The 16,635-nt window shown below is 48.8% G+C and overlaps 1 protein-coding gene across 1 annotated transcript in view; it reads right to left on the reverse strand.

Moving 5' to 3' along the window:
- The window catches only part of HEXA (hexosaminidase subunit alpha), a 20,383-nt gene extending 4,054 nt beyond the window's left edge, over positions 1-16,329 (reverse strand). Inside the window, exons 1-13 of the mRNA XM_019533284.1 lie at positions 16,074-16,329; positions 9,492-9,590; positions 8,721-8,786; positions 8,529-8,575; positions 7,874-7,984; positions 7,337-7,438; positions 6,086-6,218; positions 5,409-5,589; positions 4,578-4,664; positions 4,030-4,102; positions 2,442-2,619; positions 1,901-1,991; positions 220-324 (exon numbers count right to left, since the gene is read on the reverse strand). Coding sequence (XP_019388829.1) covers positions 220-324; positions 1,901-1,991; positions 2,442-2,619; positions 4,030-4,102; positions 4,578-4,664; positions 5,409-5,589; positions 6,086-6,218; positions 7,337-7,438; positions 7,874-7,984; positions 8,529-8,575; positions 8,721-8,786; positions 9,492-9,590; positions 16,074-16,329 — 1,529 coding nt within the window. The remainder of the gene's footprint in view (positions 1-219; positions 325-1,900; positions 1,992-2,441; positions 2,620-4,029; positions 4,103-4,577; positions 4,665-5,408; positions 5,590-6,085; positions 6,219-7,336; positions 7,439-7,873; positions 7,985-8,528; positions 8,576-8,720; positions 8,787-9,491; positions 9,591-16,073) is intronic.
- Between the last annotated feature and the right edge of the window lie 306 nt (positions 16,330-16,635).

Raw genomic sequence — 16,635 nt, forward strand, 5'->3', positions numbered from 1 at the left:
TGGCATTAACTCAAGTACCCTGGTGAAGTTTTAGCTTATTACTGGTCTCCTCAGAGATGCACCATTCCTCTCACTGCTTCTGCTGTGTTCCACACCAGGTGTTTGGGCAACTCCCTTTGTCCCATCTCTAAGGCAAGTGAGAGTCCCTAGTGGGAAGGAAGGAACTATGCAAAAGGCAGTCATCATCCCTAGCCATGTTACAACAGACAGGGATGTTACCCAAGTAGCTTGCAGCGAAAGTCTGCCAGCCGGTAATATGCATCCTGCAGATCTCTCACTGTCTCGTTGCTCCACAGTCTCTCAGCTACAGCCCCGGCTCTCGGCCTTCAGGAAATAAGGCATGGAAAGGGGTTAGTCTTTCTGGGACATTAAAGGACCACGAGGAAGATGGTCAGCACTTGGTCACTTCTGCCTTGCCCTATCAGATAAAGCCACTCCCATGGATGCAGAAATACACATCTATCAGCCAGGTGCATCAACACTGCAAGGAATGCTTGGGGCCCTGGTAGCTTTCACTGTTGGTGGAGAAGCACTGCTAGACCCAGACTACTGAGCTTTGCAAAAGTGTAGTCAGTAGAAACATTGTTTAACTAACTCCAGGAGAAACTGGATCAAGAATTAAGAATACTGAGGGCTAGTATGGGGTAGCTTATCTTCAGGATTAAAAGGTAAATGAAGGGGAAAGGAAGCCTTGAACTGAGTGGCATATGGGATGGTATTTCAGCCCCCACTCTATACAGCAAGCACGTGTAGAAGTAAAAAAATAAAATAAAGAGTCAGCTGGTTCTCCCCCCTGGTATTTCTCCAATAAACAGCTGTGTGAATCCCAAGACACCCTTCTGAGCCATATCTGCATCCACTAAGCAGGGTATGATGGCAGAGGAGACATCATAGTCCTATAGCAAGCATCTGAAATCCTCCACTACAACAGAAGTTCTGATGAGGGGAAGATAAATCTAAGCTGAGATTTACCAGCCCCAGAGTAGAGGATGCAGCACAGCTAACTCAGTGAATCCTCCCAAGACCTGTCTGAGCAAAGGTCACAATCTAAGTACTGGCCAACAGCAAGCCAGACGAGCAAAAAGGAAGCAGAGTCACCAAGGAGACCTTAAAGACTCATCTCCACAAAGGTGTCCCCACTAACAGCTACTCTTAGCCACAGAATCTGGAGCCAGATCCACTGAGCATGGCAGCCTTACAGAGGCGGGCAAGGTCACTTTCCATTGTAAAATGAATCCCTTGACATGTCTCAAGGAAAAATCTTGGGGCCAGACCAGAACAGCCAGTTAGCTCCATTCCAGGGAGACAAAATGGCACAAGTAATTTACACTCAACCTAAAGCAATTACATGCAGGTGGGCTTCACAGAAATCCACAATGATGAAAGCCCCAAGTGAGGAGGTCCAGCTGTACTCATTGAAGTGTGATTGCTCATCTACAACTATTTCAGGTGTGTGATCTCTGCTGTTACACTGAGTATGCACCCAGATGGAAGACGACTGGCTGGTGGAATCTGCTAGTATTCCCTACACTCCCAACACAGGGAATGCTCTACTGCATCAACTTTCTATGGAGTACTGTGCTAGGCACAGGTTCACTGTTCTCTGAATTGCAATAAACTTGCACAAACTTGGGGACTTCCCTTCCACTTTCCTCTCTACAGCTTCACCGTATCATGTGGGAGCTGTTCCCTTTCATGCAGGCACAGCCATAAATCCAGCCACAGGCACACCCACTGCAACTGTTGTGCTCACACACGCCCTGCTTCCCTTCTTGCAACAACCTAACTCCACCAGAGCTCCTTGCAGTGTATGACACTCCGGAGAATAAGACCCAAAATCTTCCAAATGGGAAGGGAAGGGGTGGAGCCAGTCACCTGCTCCTCCTATAGGTTCTCTTACCAGAGTCGGGGGGTCAGGTTAGTTGCATCCACATATTCTCCCCACATGCAGGCCTCTCCACCAATCACCAGGGCCTTCTGCTCAGAGCTCCCTATCAGAAGAGACACTGTTAGGTCCACTGGGTGATAATTCAAACCCAGTTCAGCTATCAGAAAACAACAGGTGATCCTGGGACCAGCAGCCCCTACCAGGCCCAGAGGTGGAGTGTGGTACAGTCCCCAGGTTACACAGCCCAGAGAGACTTCAGTTTTCTGCTCTGGAGGCCCCCACCCAACTCAACACATGTGCTGAAGAAGAATACATGCCCACAACAAAGCTGTTTGGCCCTCATCTACTGACCACTACAGTGGCTGCCAGTGACTGGAGTCAAGGATATGTTCAAACTCATTTGTTTTAGAGGTAGGCACCAGTCAAATGAGTGACTGGCCACAATTCCCACACCACAGTGTAGAAGGTGGCACAACAGAGTCTGGAAGGATGCCAGTACAACCCACCCACACCCACACCCCTACCCCCACCCCCACCCCCACAAAGTACACACCTGCAAACTGCAAAGGCTCCACCTTGTAGGCTGCCAGCCAGTCCTGCCCATACGAGATGTGGTTGAGATACCAGGGGGCTGACAGCAGAGCCCTGTAGCCAGCTTTGGTGACCTGAGCCATCTTGTGCTGGTATGGCACACTTTCCTTCCACACATGGATGATGGTGTCTGGCTTCACCTGGTTCCATGGAAGAGAAACGTGCATGTTCTGCACATTCAGTGAACTGACCCCCTTACAAGAGCCCTATTCTCCTAATGGGCAAGCATCAGCAGCCAGATGGCCTGAAAGCAAACACTAGCAGGCTTCATGGCAGTATACGTACAGGCCACCTGAGGACCTCTGGAATGGACAAAGGGGAAAGTGCAGCATACAGAGTTCTCAAAACACACTCCTAGTGCCACATGCACCAACCCCCACACCTCCAAAACATACAGTCTTGTTCTACTTGTCTACCTCCTGCTAGTTCAGTCCAATACCCTACATCAGAAACAGGAAGTTACTGATGCACTAGTAGCAGTGGGAGGCAGACAGATGATTTTTTTGGACTGGGCACATTCCATGACATTAAATCACCCCAACAGACATGCCTGACCTCACGTGTAATCAAGGTACCAAGGAAGGCAATTCTGTTGTATTGCCCACCCCATACCATGAACTATCAAGGGGCAGCAGGGACAGGGAGAACAGTTTGGCAGTGAGAGTGGTGCTGGGGTTTGTTCCTGGCTTACACTTCTTACACGGTCCACAGAAAGTCCTGAATACCCTCCCCCCCCCCTTGTCCTGATGTCTCACCTGAAACAGGCAGGGACAACAGCATTCTCCTGGTTCAAGGACAGATCCATAAATAACTGAGACCCTCAATTACTACAGCAACAGGCCATGTAAATACTTAGCAAGATCCACCTCGGCAGAGAGCCTCTGCTGCTCTCCCTCAACCTGAGGCCTTTCCCTCTAACACTGCAATCTCCTCCACAGCTGTCAGCAGAGAACCTGGAAGTGGATGGTTTCAGCTATGCAAGTAGGAGCTCATTTCTCAAGGAGCACAGAGGCTGCACCACTGGGAGAGCCTCCCCCACAACCTCATCCAGTGCTAGCAAGTACCTAGTTCTATATTACAACCTTCCTACCTTCTGTGAGTTTTAGGGTAAGCCAGCCCCTAACCAGGTCTAGGGCACATGCAAAGAATAAGTTATACTAGGGTATAACTAAACAACTGCAGGTTGTGACTGCCTGCTGTGAAGGAAGCAAAGGGCCTAAGGGGACACTGCGTCCAGGATAAGGTTACAGATTTGCCTCTGTTGGGAAAAGGCTACAAGAAATCAGTGAAACAGCAAAAAGCCAACAGGTGAGGGAGTGTGCAGAAACTAGCCCCATGCAGCACCAGCATCAAGAGCAATCTAGGTATCCTTCCAGAGGCAGGACAGGGCAGGAGAATATCCACACAGAAAGCAGTTGTCCTCCCACCACTGCCAATCAGCCAGGCCCCTCCCAAGAATGCCAAGGGCAGGGAACAGATGTGCACTGGCCAGGTCTAGTTGCTACGCTGCCAAAATTAAGAGGAACCCAGGAAAGGCAAGCAGGTCTCACCTTCACGCCATTATCGAACACCTCCTGCCACACCACATAGCCCTTGCCATAGGAGGAGACCATATCAAGCAACCTGAAGTAGAAAGAAGTGTAATTAAGTAAATACAAATAGCTCCTCGATGTTCAACCTTCTCCCTCTGTTGTCCCCGCCAAAGTAATGCCCAAGTCCACTCTCCATCATGGGGGGTGGGTGGGGAAGGGAGAGAGGAGAGGTCTGAACAGGAATAACACCTATTCCTAGTGATCACAGCAAAACAGGGAATTGTTTCATTCCCCGCCCCCCATCCTAAGCAGGGCTCCCTTCACCGCACTTCCACAGCTGATATGCATCACCCTGGACCAGTTTAGGGTTAACTTGCCCAACAAGCCAGTGCCTGGGCTCCTCCCATAACTGACAATGGAGTCAGTGGGATTCCCAAAGAACCTGCTCCCAGAAGGTGGTATGGGGATTCCTATGGCAACAGGGTGGACCTATAATCCACTGAAGACCCCCGTCATCACTCTGCAACTGGCTGTTCTCTACAGACTCTGAACAAGGTTCTCCTTACCTCTGAATATAGAAAGATTCCAATTCAGTGTAGTCTTGGCCAAACCCCATCTGCTTCATGAAGGAGTTAATTTCAGGATTTGACCTCCTGTGAGAGACAGAGGAGCAGGATAAAAGCTAAGTGTTGCACTGAGCTGTGTCTGATAATGGGGACTGTGTCAAGACTGACAGGGAAGAAAGTTCCATGATTCTTGTCCCACCTTTCCTACCCATCCAATAGGGAACAGTCACTGCCCCAGCATCCCAACAGAAGCCAAGCCTAAGAGCTGCCTCTGACTGAGCCAATAGCGTCAGCTTCCCTTAGACAGCTCCATGGTGAGTGTGGATCAACTCATTCAGCCTCTTAAGACTAAGAGCCAGGGTCTCCAAACTGGTTTGTTTTATCCCATCAGCTGATAGTCACTGGTGACGGCAGTGGCAAAGCACTTGAGTGGGATTGAGGAGACTTGGGTTCAATTCTCAGCTCTGCCTCAAATTCTCTCCGTGTGATCATGGCCAAGGCATTTGGTCCCTCTGAGCCCCATTTCTATCTCTGAAGAATGGACATAAGAATTCTCTTCCACCCTGTGCCCATTTTGTCTATTTATACTGGGGAAGGGACAACTTATTTGCAAGCATGCTTATAACATCTTTCTCATTTTGGGCTTCTTAGCACTGCTGTGACACTAGCCACTGGACAATTATATCTCAGTTACTTCACTAAGTGGAGTCTGACTATGCTAAAATGTGGTACCATATCAAGACCCCCTTGATCCCCTCCTCCCCCAACACTTCTCCCTTCCCTAACACAGACTGATCTCAAGAAGGTCTAGGATACAGAAGTATAACCAACCAGCAAGTAAATTCAACCTCGTCGCCACCAAGGTGAAGGTAGAAGTCTGGAAACACGGTGCTGACCTCCCTAAAGAGCACGGCCATGAACTGGTAGGTGCTGTTGAGGATGGGGTTCACAGGCCCATAGGCCCCAGAGGGTTTTGAGCCTATGTAGCAGGGAGTCAGCAAGCCAGGAGCACCTGGGTAAACACCAAACGCAATGCTGTGAGGAAGGGTTTAAGCAACCCCAGCTTTCCCTGCACTAGCCAAAGCCACTCAATGTTCCTAGCTTCTCAAAACCACATTCATCACTCCCCAAGGCCTGGCCCGGGAGAGAAGATCAGAGTACACCGTGTGAAAAAAGTTTAGGGACACAATGTAAGACCTTCCTGGCATGGGGAGAGGTTACTATAGGTGTAGGACTTGGACAAGAGGGGCACCAGGGGGTGCATGGACAGAGTTGGGTGGGGGTACCTCCTTGTCCTTTGCCTTGCTCTCCACCTCTTCAAGCATCCGACAGACTCAGAGAAGTCAAAAACCAGTCGCCCCCAAGAGCCAGGCTTTGGAAGGTGGTGCACAGTTAGCTGGAGATCTGTACTACAAATCTAGACTGTTGAAACCCACCTCTGAGCAGGGCCCCAAAACCCCTAATCCACCCCCTTTGATCTAGGGTCCTGGACAGGCCCTACTCCTTACCTGGCCCCCAAGATAGAGTGTGGCCAGGCGTGTCAAACTCAGGTATCACTCTGATCCCCCGGAGCCGAGCATGTTCAATCACCAGCTTCACATCATTTGGTGTATACACATGGGTGATGGGATTGTAGGCCCCCTGGGGAAGGCACAAACAGTCCCATGGTACTGCTATTGCACAAGGGTTTCAAATTCAGCATATACCAGTTTAACAACCCTGCTCCAATCTGACGTTTGCCAGTGTGACCCCTCTGCACCCACAGGGAAGACACCACATCATCTCCAGGACACTTGCAATGGCTATGAAGCCTGGGTACAGCTCAGAGGCACCACTGTTCTGCCTCCTATCTACAGCAATGTTAATTTTATGGCAGCTGCTACCAACCTGGGAATGTAGAAGTCCAGACAGACAACTCCTGCTGAGAATTGTTATTGGTGCCCCAAAGCAGGTCAACATGCCTTCCTGGCTGAGCTCCAGGGAAATGTACATCCTCTCCTTACATCTACTTGGCTAACACCACTGGCACACCAGACCAAAGGGAGATGAAAAGCTGCCTCTGGGAGAGGCACATATGGCACCATAGGTTTGGTTGCCACTCCTCAAACTGAGTAAGGCAACTTTTGTCTATTTCTACTCACACTCCCCATTCTATTCTAGCATGAAATTAGAAAGACAAGATTACTAAACAGAGATCAAGCACACTCGCTAACATGTAGTCTAGGCCTACAACCACCTCACTCCCAACCCTGGCCCAGCAGTTCCTCCACTAGCCCAGCTCACAACTTCACATAGCTCTGCCCATGCCCCTCAGTCTTCATCCACAGGCTCTATCTTCCCCACCAAGGGCCTTCATGTATACAGGCTGACAGCTATGCTAAGCCATACATGACATAAGCAGCAGTCTGGTCTGCAGACAATGAGAGACAGCTCATTCCACTTGTGAACCAAGTTGCTGCTTCTATTTTAAAGGGCCCTGGCAATATGAAGCCAAGGAATGTATGACAGTATAGGCTCTACTGGAGGGTCTAAAAAGACCTGGTTCTGAGGGCAGCATGACGTCTGGCTTGTGTACCAAGCCAAGAACACATTTTACATCAAAGGAGAACATGCATCAGTAAATGAAAAACATATGGAGCCCAATTCTCCTTTGCAAGAGGTTCCCACTGACTTTAAAGAAAGCCCCATCAATCAGGGGTTGGATAATGGGACTCCTCACTGTTAGCTACATCAGAGTTGAGAGAACCAGAACATATTACCTTTTCACTGAGGTCTGGGAAAGCTGCACTCTCATATGGAAAGGAGGGGTCATCCACGATGTGCCAGTGAAATACATTTAATTTGTTGTAAGCCATGACATCCTGGAAGCCAGAAGAGAGCAACAGGGTTACAGACAAATATAGCCTTGTCCCATCCTGGAAGGTCAGCCAGTTTCCTTCCGAGTGCCCCGGGCATCCAAACAGGGACTTCGGAGTGCGAGTAGGACACCCTCAGCGTTCTACTTCTAAACAGGTTCCAATCGAAGGACAGGACCATGCACCCAAGCAACAGCTCTAGTATCAAAGGGTCACACAGAGAACTGCCCACTATGTGCACCATCACTGCTAAGAGGTGCTGCAGATGAAGTGGCATCCTTCCGACACCCATTCAAGCCCAGATGTCCTTATGGTCAGCCTACCTACAAGCCTACTCAGGAAGTCCTGAGGAATCCTCCAGGAAAGGATAGCGAATGGCTTGATCTGCTTTCAAGGCAGAGAAACTTGCTAACAAGACAGGGCATTTCCAGGAAAACATACCAGTGTCTCCAGGATGGCTTTCACAGGCAGATAGTGGCGAGAGGTGTCCAGCAGCAAGCCTCGGTAACGGAAGCGGGGAAAGTCCACAATGTCAGTCTTATTCACATAGTACTGCACAGAAAAGAGTGCGTCAGCCCCTCAGTAAAGGGCCCTAAGTAAGCACACAAACACACTGTAATATTCCCATGAACACACGTACTGTATAGGGTTAGCTTCCTTCTCAGCAGAGGCCTCCACCTCCCTAGGGCCCAAGAAGGCTGGGCAGAAGCATTCCCATTAGCCCATAGATGGCCCTTTGGACAAGCCAGCCAGTAGGACTTGCTACAAAGCTCCAAGATATGACTCCTCCCCTCCCAAGAAAAAGCACCATGTGGGGTCTTTCACTATGAACTCACACTTGTTTGCTCCCATTGAAGATTCCCATTTAAAACTTCACCCCCAGAGTCTTTCCAAACCTCACACGTTGAGGCACATGGCTGGAAAAGATTCTCCTCCCTACTCATTCCCAGGGTTCCCCACATTCAGCTACTGGCTTCACTGGCCCCATGAGGCTGGGCAGGGCATCATCACAGGAGTCTGCACTACCTGCAATGAAGGCTATGCCCATGTCTCCGCCCATGTCTCCACCCTTCAGTACTGCAACCACTACACTCACTGTGCCATCTTCAGCCCGTCCAACGAGCTGGCTGAAGGTCTCCAGGCCTGTAAGAGAACCACATACAACATCAGGCCTTCAGCACGGAACACAGCCCAGGAGACGGAGCATAAAAAGGGATGTGGGGGTCATAGGAAGGCTCAGGGGAGGGTAGTAAATATCAAATAGTTTCAAAAGGTGAACACACCTCACCTCTGAGCGCTCCCCACACAGAGTCCGCAGTCAGCAGGAAGGAGTCCTCCGAAATGGACAGCTTATCTGAAACAGCATCATGCAGGACAATCCTGTGCATCTATGCAGCTGTGCCCCCAACACAGCAGTTCCTGGGCTATAGGAAATTATACCCAACAGGTCTGGGATAGGACCATGACTGAACCTGGTACTCACAATTTTTTGCTGGTTAATGGAAGTGTTCCACTGGGCAGGCTTTCCCTGTCAGCTCGAGCTTTTCTATCAGGCCCCAACCCACACCGCTTTTCTAGCTCTGCACCTTTTGTCAATCTTGGGATGCACTTGGGATAAGGTTAATTCTGTCACTCAGACAAGAGGTTGCCATGGGAGTGGGGGAAGGTGGAGAGGGGTCTTCTGCAGAGGTACAGTAACTGTGCATGAGCACTGGATGGAAGAGATACCTGGTCCTTCAGCTTCCTACTTCACTTTCCACATCTATATAGTAAGCATGATACCCCACTGCACATTTTTTCAAAGCACTTTACAATCTAGACATGGACAGTGCTTTAAACTGTTATTTCTGTGACTGTCAACATACAGCCATCCCCCACATCCCTCCTCCAATAACCTTCTTACCATGTTTGTTCAAGTGATTCATAGCAAGAGCTCTTACTGGGATTAGCTATAGCTAAGGAAGCTCCCTGATTTATATGGCCGGGGATCTGTGGCCCCAACGCTAGTATTTTAACAGTTGTCACAGTAGTTACAGCTTTGCCATAGGCTGATGCTTACAGCTCTCCTCAGAATCCATGTTGGGATAGTCTTCGCATCCCGGCTTGGTGACACTGACCAGCAGCTCATTGCAGGACATCTCCCACAGTTGCTCATACTCTGCAACACATACAGAAAACAGATACACCAAACCCAATGCACTTCCCCTGCCCCAAATCCCAGTGTCTCACAGCACACCCACCTTCCATTTATTCAGTTTGCAAAGCAGCAGAAATGCCATCAGACCCTTCCTCATACTGCCAGTGTGACTTCTAATACACAAGAGAGATGTACCCTCTCCTCTATCCCCAGGTCTAATCTGGGCTTCTAGAAGCACAACTGGTAGTAGAAGCATTCAATGAGTACTATTGTGGATGTAATGCAAGATCAGGACAAAGAAACAAAACTGCCTGTGCAGGAAAGTCTCATCCCTCACTAGTGGGGTCTGCCCTTGTTACTAGAGTGCCCCAGGGAAGACTGGCAAATGGCAGCAAAACACATAAGCAAGCAGAGGTGGGGGACAACTGTGTGTGAAAGAACTTGAAGTCCAGTGCAGCAAAATGTCACAGCACACTCTGAACAATGGAACCTATTTTGAACACAAACAGGTGAGATCACCCATATCATCATATTTCATAGGCAATCTCAAGGGCACAGAGAGCTCCAAATGACTAACCTTCCCCAGTTTTGGGAAGAAAGAGCACAAACCTGAGAACATTCCTCACTCGTTCTAACTCTTTCTCCTCAGGGGAGGTGAGGAAGAGACCCTGAGGCAAAGCAGAAGGAAGGTTAATCCTGGAGTGCATGAAAAGGCTTACAGAGCAGACTTACAGAATGACAGCAAGAACCTAATGTACAACTTGCTCAAGTCCCCCATCAGTTTCCAGTAGCTCTGGACCTTAGGATGAAAGAACTTTTGAAGCCTCCCACATCTGGCCAAGATGAAAAGACTACAAACTCTGATCTGAGGAAAATGTTGCCTTCTGATGGGGAAGTGCCAGAGAAAGGATGGGTCGGAGGGATTAATAGACATTCCCTTAATTTCAAACTTACTCCCAGACTGGGAGAAGTCAGTAATGAAGCCAACCACGTTGACATAACACCAGTTGCTAAGCCATGTGAAAGAGCAAACACTACGCGAATCTGAGAGGAATGAAAACACCCAGAGGGACCAAGCCACTTTCAACCAATCTTATACCTGGAGATAGAATGAAAAGAGATATACCAGGGGCCAGCAAAGACAAGAGACAGAGCCCTGCAGACAGCAAAAGAAACACCATTTGTCCCAGAACATGGAGAAACAAAAGACAGCATTTCCCAGCCTATTTGCATGACTCATAAACCCCTTATGCAAACCAAAATTTTAGATTCTTTCCAAGCAAGCAAAGGACGTCCACTGAGAGACGCAATCTGTTTCAGATATAAATGGGAATTTCCAAGAACAGAACAACAGTTGTAGTTCTGGTAGTCAAGGTTGGGCCAATAAAAGTAGGATAGTTCCTAATGTAATGGGTCACCAACTGTTCTTTAACAAACCTTGACAGTAAGGACTGCTTAATAATGAATCAAGAACTGGCAAGGCATATTCCATCCAACCAGCCTGTTACGAAGTACAATGCTAACCCATCACGCTGAGAAATGAGAATACCACTCCAGCTTTACAAGGAACGTCAGAAAGACTGTGCTGTGCTCAGTGAAATTGGGTTGAATGCCAGACGCCTTCTGGGAAGATGATCTCAGGGAGTGGTTCTCTACTTAGAGGTCTGTCTCCTTGGTCTGCCAGATATACCAGCCTTAAGGCTGAGTTACAAAGCTGATCTGTTTGCACAGGCTTCAAAGAGGGTAAGAGTGGGTTGAGTGGATGGGAATGTTTGGGGAAGCTCCAAGGAGGTTTAGTCTAGAAATCACAGCACTTGTTCCAAATACAAGTAATCCAGAATAGTCAAACCACGGTTCTGCATGGGCACATTCTAATTAGCTGGTTTAATTGACATCAAAGTTTCCCTAATTCTTTGAAATTTGACCCTTGTATTCACTTCTAATTAGAACACCAATTCCACACTTACTTTATGAAATACAGTATTCCTTTCAATATGTGATTTTGATTCTTCACTTATTCCCAAAAATCCTTCCAATAAAAATAATTATAAAAATAAATAATGCAATCAGACACATCACTAGGGAGTAACTGTGTTCTGGAAAGAATATAAGGACTCACTAAAGATGAGATGAGTGTGCAGGCACATGTCATAATTGAACAAATAACATCCAAGAAATTGTTCCAAGTAATTTGATAGTCACGTTTTCCTCTAGCAGAGGTGGGAAAACATGAATAATCATTTTAGTTTAGATTCCTGGCAGAACGTAGAAATGTGGAAGTCCCCCATGTATTGAGTTTAAATTTAAACTTAACTTTCTATTGATATTTACAGGGGGTCAGAACAGAGGTGAGGAGGAGGAAGAAGAGAAGAAAGCAAAGTGGCTGCTCCCAAGACAACACAAACCTTTACCTGACTCACTTGCTGTGTCAAAATCTGATGTACTTCAAGTACTGCATCATGCATTCTAAAATCATCATCTCCTTTTTTTTTTTTTTGGTTTGATCGGCAGGGAAACCATTCATGTTGACATTTAAGTTATTAAGCATGACGGTTGTTGGTTATTTCTGATGAAAAGGAGTTGTTGTAGTTCTCAGCCTTATTGCTTCAGGCCAACTGCAGAGCTGGACAGACATTAGAGCATCAATGTATACCAATTCACACTGTGAATGCTTGCTTTGTGACAACAGCAGCTGGGAACTATTGTAAAGAGTTAGGTTCTTGAGCCACCACAAAGAGATACTGGCTTAAGAAAAAAAAAAAAAAATCAGCTGGCAATTGTCCCAAACCAACCCCTCCCTGTTTAAAGTTTAAGCCCTTCAGTATTTGACCATACAGGATAATCTACAGTGACCTAAGAGTAAATCACATCCTTTACTTCGTAGACTAAATTGCTTTCCTGCTTCTTGCACTAGGGTGTTTTTGCACCTTATCCTACAAGGATAGATGCTCACAAATTGAGAGAGTATACAGAGAATGCAGGTCTGATTACGAAAGTGCTGCATAGACAGAGTTTTTTTCCCTGCAGCCCCAATTTAGCAGCTGAGAAATACAGAGCACTGCTACAAACACCAAGACCTGAGCTTGTCAGAGAGAACCAGAGCTTAAGCAACTACAACATTGGCAGCAACCCATCCCCAGGCAAAGTGAGGTGGCAAAAAAACATTATGGGCAGGGGTAGGATTTGAAGCAAATGAAAGGTCAAGAGTCCCAGAGGAAGGGAGGGACATGAAGACTAAGAAACCACCAAGAACAAAACAGAATAAAAGCGAGGCAGCCTGTTACTTACTGCCTTTACATGGGGAGCATGAAGGGTTGAAAACAGCTCCTGACTCAGCCTGTTTGAACAGGAGACTAGATGCAATCTCCTACATTTCTACCAGAAGAGAACTCCAGTAAATGGCAGGTTTCTCAACTACTCAACTGGGGCTGCAGTCAGTTACCAGAATTTTTTGAGGTCCCCAACCATCCAGGCTAAGGTTACAAGTTACCCATTTTAAATAGCAAAGAGTGGGTGTACAGACTACAGATTAAGTGCTATTTTAAGTTTCAGAAACAGATTATAGTCTAGTACAGGGCTGTTCAATTTGGGACCTCTGGGCCACATCTGGTCTCAAGAGATGAACCTGCAGTCCCTGGACTCTTGTTCTGGATACTACTGCCCCACTACTCAGCTGCTGTTGCTGGAGTCTCCAAGCTTTCTCTCCTTCCTTTGACTTTCCTTCCAGCCCCTACCCCTGGGGTTAGGGCAGCAGGGCCGAGAGCCTGTGGCCGAGTGGACCCAGGGACCCTACACACGGTACAGCAGGACTGTGCTTGTCACATGACATGGTGAAGAGGCAGGTGGCATAGTGCAGTCTTCAGGCTTGGAGGCACTGGCACCATGCAGTAGAAGGAGGTTGGTGGGGGCACTGCTTTCTACACAGCGCAGCATGGGTAGGGGAAGAAGTGTGGGGTGGGAAGAGGCAAAGCATGTGGCTGTGGGACTTGCAGCACCCAGCCACACAGAAATTGGACAACCCTAGTCTAGTAGTTGAAATACAAGGCTGGGAAACTCATCTGGGCTATGCTGCAGAAGTCAGCTAACCTCCACTGTGTAGTTTATTTCACTAACACTTGTAAAGCACTTTAAGAACCTTGAAAGGAAAGGCAAGATGTACTACAGAACAGAGGGTAACATGACAGTGACAGCCAATGGGTACAGATTGTTTCCACATTTTAGTCATATATGCAGACCTTATCACCACTCTTAAAATCAGGACTGGACTGCTGAGTAACCAGGGAATTTCTAGCGCGGCTGTTTGACAAACAAGATACAGGAAGCCAGACAGGAAGGAAAAACTGCTCTGGAATCTCAAAAAAAGCATCCTTTTGCTGATCGTTGACTGTTGTAACCCCCTACCCCCCATCCAAGAAACTTCTGCTGCTTGAACAATCCATTTTAAACACGCTAGAGTTTTACAAAAGTTCAGAGTATGTTTGCTAAATCACTGCAATATTTTATCTCATTGAAGGCCAACGTTTTTGTCTGCTATGCCAAAGTCGCCCCAGACCTTCCCCAAGTGGCACTCCCATTCCCTTCCCCTTCCAGATCTGATGCTCTGCTTTCTGGTCCCTGCCACCTCTCTCCTTCCTGATCTGCTGTCTGGCACAAAGAAGCTACCCATATTATTGAAATATGTTATTATTGTTTAAAGTATGTTATGCTATGACTTTGCTTATAAATGCTTATGCCAAGTTGCCATCTTAACTGTGTCAAAAATTTTAAAAGCAGCAAGCAAGTCTGTGCAAGTCTGTGGGCTGACTACTGCAAGAGAAATGGTTAAATGGAGGCTGGTACAAACCAGCTACAATAAGTAACAAGATAAGATACAGACGTCTTAGGAATGTGGAGCTGGTACAACATGGGATTGAAAAACAACATGTAACTAGTGACAGAGTCTAAAATAAACACATGCAAAGAGGTAAATGGTGATTGGTAAAGAAGCCTCCATAAGTTTCCAGGCTTTGGTCGAAGTCTGCCCAAAAGGAAATAAAAAGGCAGTGAAGAGACAGCCTGATGAGCGCCTTGACCACCAACACCAACCTACCGGCATGTTGAGAGAGAAACCCGGCGCCCTCCCTCACCTTGAAGCCTGTGAGGCCATCGCAATGCGACTCCAAGAGCTGCAGATAGGTGACTTAGTGCGAATGGTGTGCATGTCGAGTGTATGAAACGAGTATGTGGTGTGCTGCTAAATATGCTAACGCTGTTGGCCATTACTATGCAATAAACCCTAGTTTGCTAAACCCACGTGTTGTTTTTATATCCAACAATGTCACGTGGGACATGCATGTCAAGTTGGCCACCCCCAATTTATCCTGTATTAAGGCCAAAGGACACATCCTACAAACATTCAGTCCAAACATGATTTTGTTTCTACGTTAACATGCTAATCTTCTTAAGGCAAGTACCAATTTTCCATTCTGTGGAGGTGCACACCCAGAACCCAATGCAACAGGGTCATGTTCACATCTCCTAGGCGCTCCCAGATGACACACGGCAGCCACCTTGCTGTCATGTGCTTATATCTTCAAGAAAGGGTACCTAGAGGGGGACCAACATCCAGATGCTCCAGTGACACAAAGACTCAAAGGCAAAGTGCTGCATTTCAGGGTCATTTATGCACACAGGGGTGCTCTGAAAGGAGCCCCTCCCTTTGGGCTGCAAGTGTGCTGGTCAACCACTGCTGCTGCCAGTAATCCCTTAATTCAAGGATGATCTCTACCACTGCTCACTAATGGGTCTTGACAAGATTCAAGAATCTAAACTTTGAGCTATGGACCCATCCACAGATGTTGCAGATTTTTCCACAGAGGAGAGTAAGCCATAGGCTAGGATCCCTCTCCTTTTCCTTTCCCCATTCTCCCTTCTCTGCTTTAAAGTTGAGGTTGCAGCACCACTGGAGCCAGTTGGCAGCCTGCTCCTCCCAGCTTTGGATGTCAACACCCATTTTCTTGAGATCTGCCTTCAGCGTGTCCTCTGGCCACTGCGAGGTCTCAGGAAGCAGCTCAGCTGTGAGCGAAGCGCTTGTTTTGGGAATCACAAGCCAGGCATCTACACGCAGCGCCCAACCCAGCAAAGCTGGTGCTTGAGGATCTGCCACTCAAGGCCAGCAATGCCATGGGAGGGAGAGGATCTCCATGCGGCGCTAGTAGCTGGGGATCCCACTACAGGCTCTGGAGGGCCCACTTCATGACAGTACATCAACTACACTTCACAGCCATAGAGGAGAGGGGAGACCACAACCCTGCTGCAGACCTGGTTCCCAGCGCCTTTCTGGCAAGCACGAGGAGGAAAGACAGGCTGGAGCCGTGCAGCATCTCCTCTCCGCCGCCTGCAGCGACTACCTGGCTGCCCAGCTGCAGGCACCCACAGGCCCGGCTGGGGGCAGGAGATGGCCTCCAGCCCCCGAGATCTCCCCATGGGTCTCCCGCCCCATGACACTGCCTGCCGCCCCCTCACCTGGCGGGCGGCGCTGGGCGGCGAAGAGCAGGCGCCAGTACCGCAGGAAGGCCTGGTCCAGCACGGCGCAGCCCGGCCCCACCGCCGAGTCGCGCGCATAGCCGAAGCGGAAGCGAGCGGGCACGAGGCGGGAGCTGCTGCCCGGCCACACGCGCACGTGCTGCGGCTGCGGCCACACTGCCCCGCCGGGCCCCGCCAGCAGCCACAGCCACAACCACATCAGCAGCCCGCCCGCCATGCTGCCCGTGCCGATCATGTGACCCTCCCCGCCGTCATGTGACCACCCGCGTGACAATCCCGCCACGTGACACGAGAGCGGCTTCCTGCGGGGAGGAGGCGGGGCTTCGCGGAGGAGTGGGGCGGCGCCTCTCTGGGCCCCTCCGACGTGCGCGTGCGCCCTTCCCTCCCGCCTTCTTGCGGCAGGCTCAGGCGCGGGCTGCAGGGTTGTGGCGTTCCAGGACGCCCTCCCGTGGGTGACGGCGGCATGCGGGAGCTCGGCCCAGAGACCCGAGACTTCAGTGTGAAGTTTCATTTCTACCTGGGTGAAGTGCTGCACCCTGTG

Source organism: Crocodylus porosus, unplaced genomic scaffold (assembly GCF_001723895.1).
Source record: "Crocodylus porosus isolate Cpor-Errol unplaced genomic scaffold, CroPor_comp1, whole genome shotgun sequence".
Taxonomy (NCBI): Eukaryota; Metazoa; Chordata; order Crocodylia; family Crocodylidae; genus Crocodylus; species Crocodylus porosus.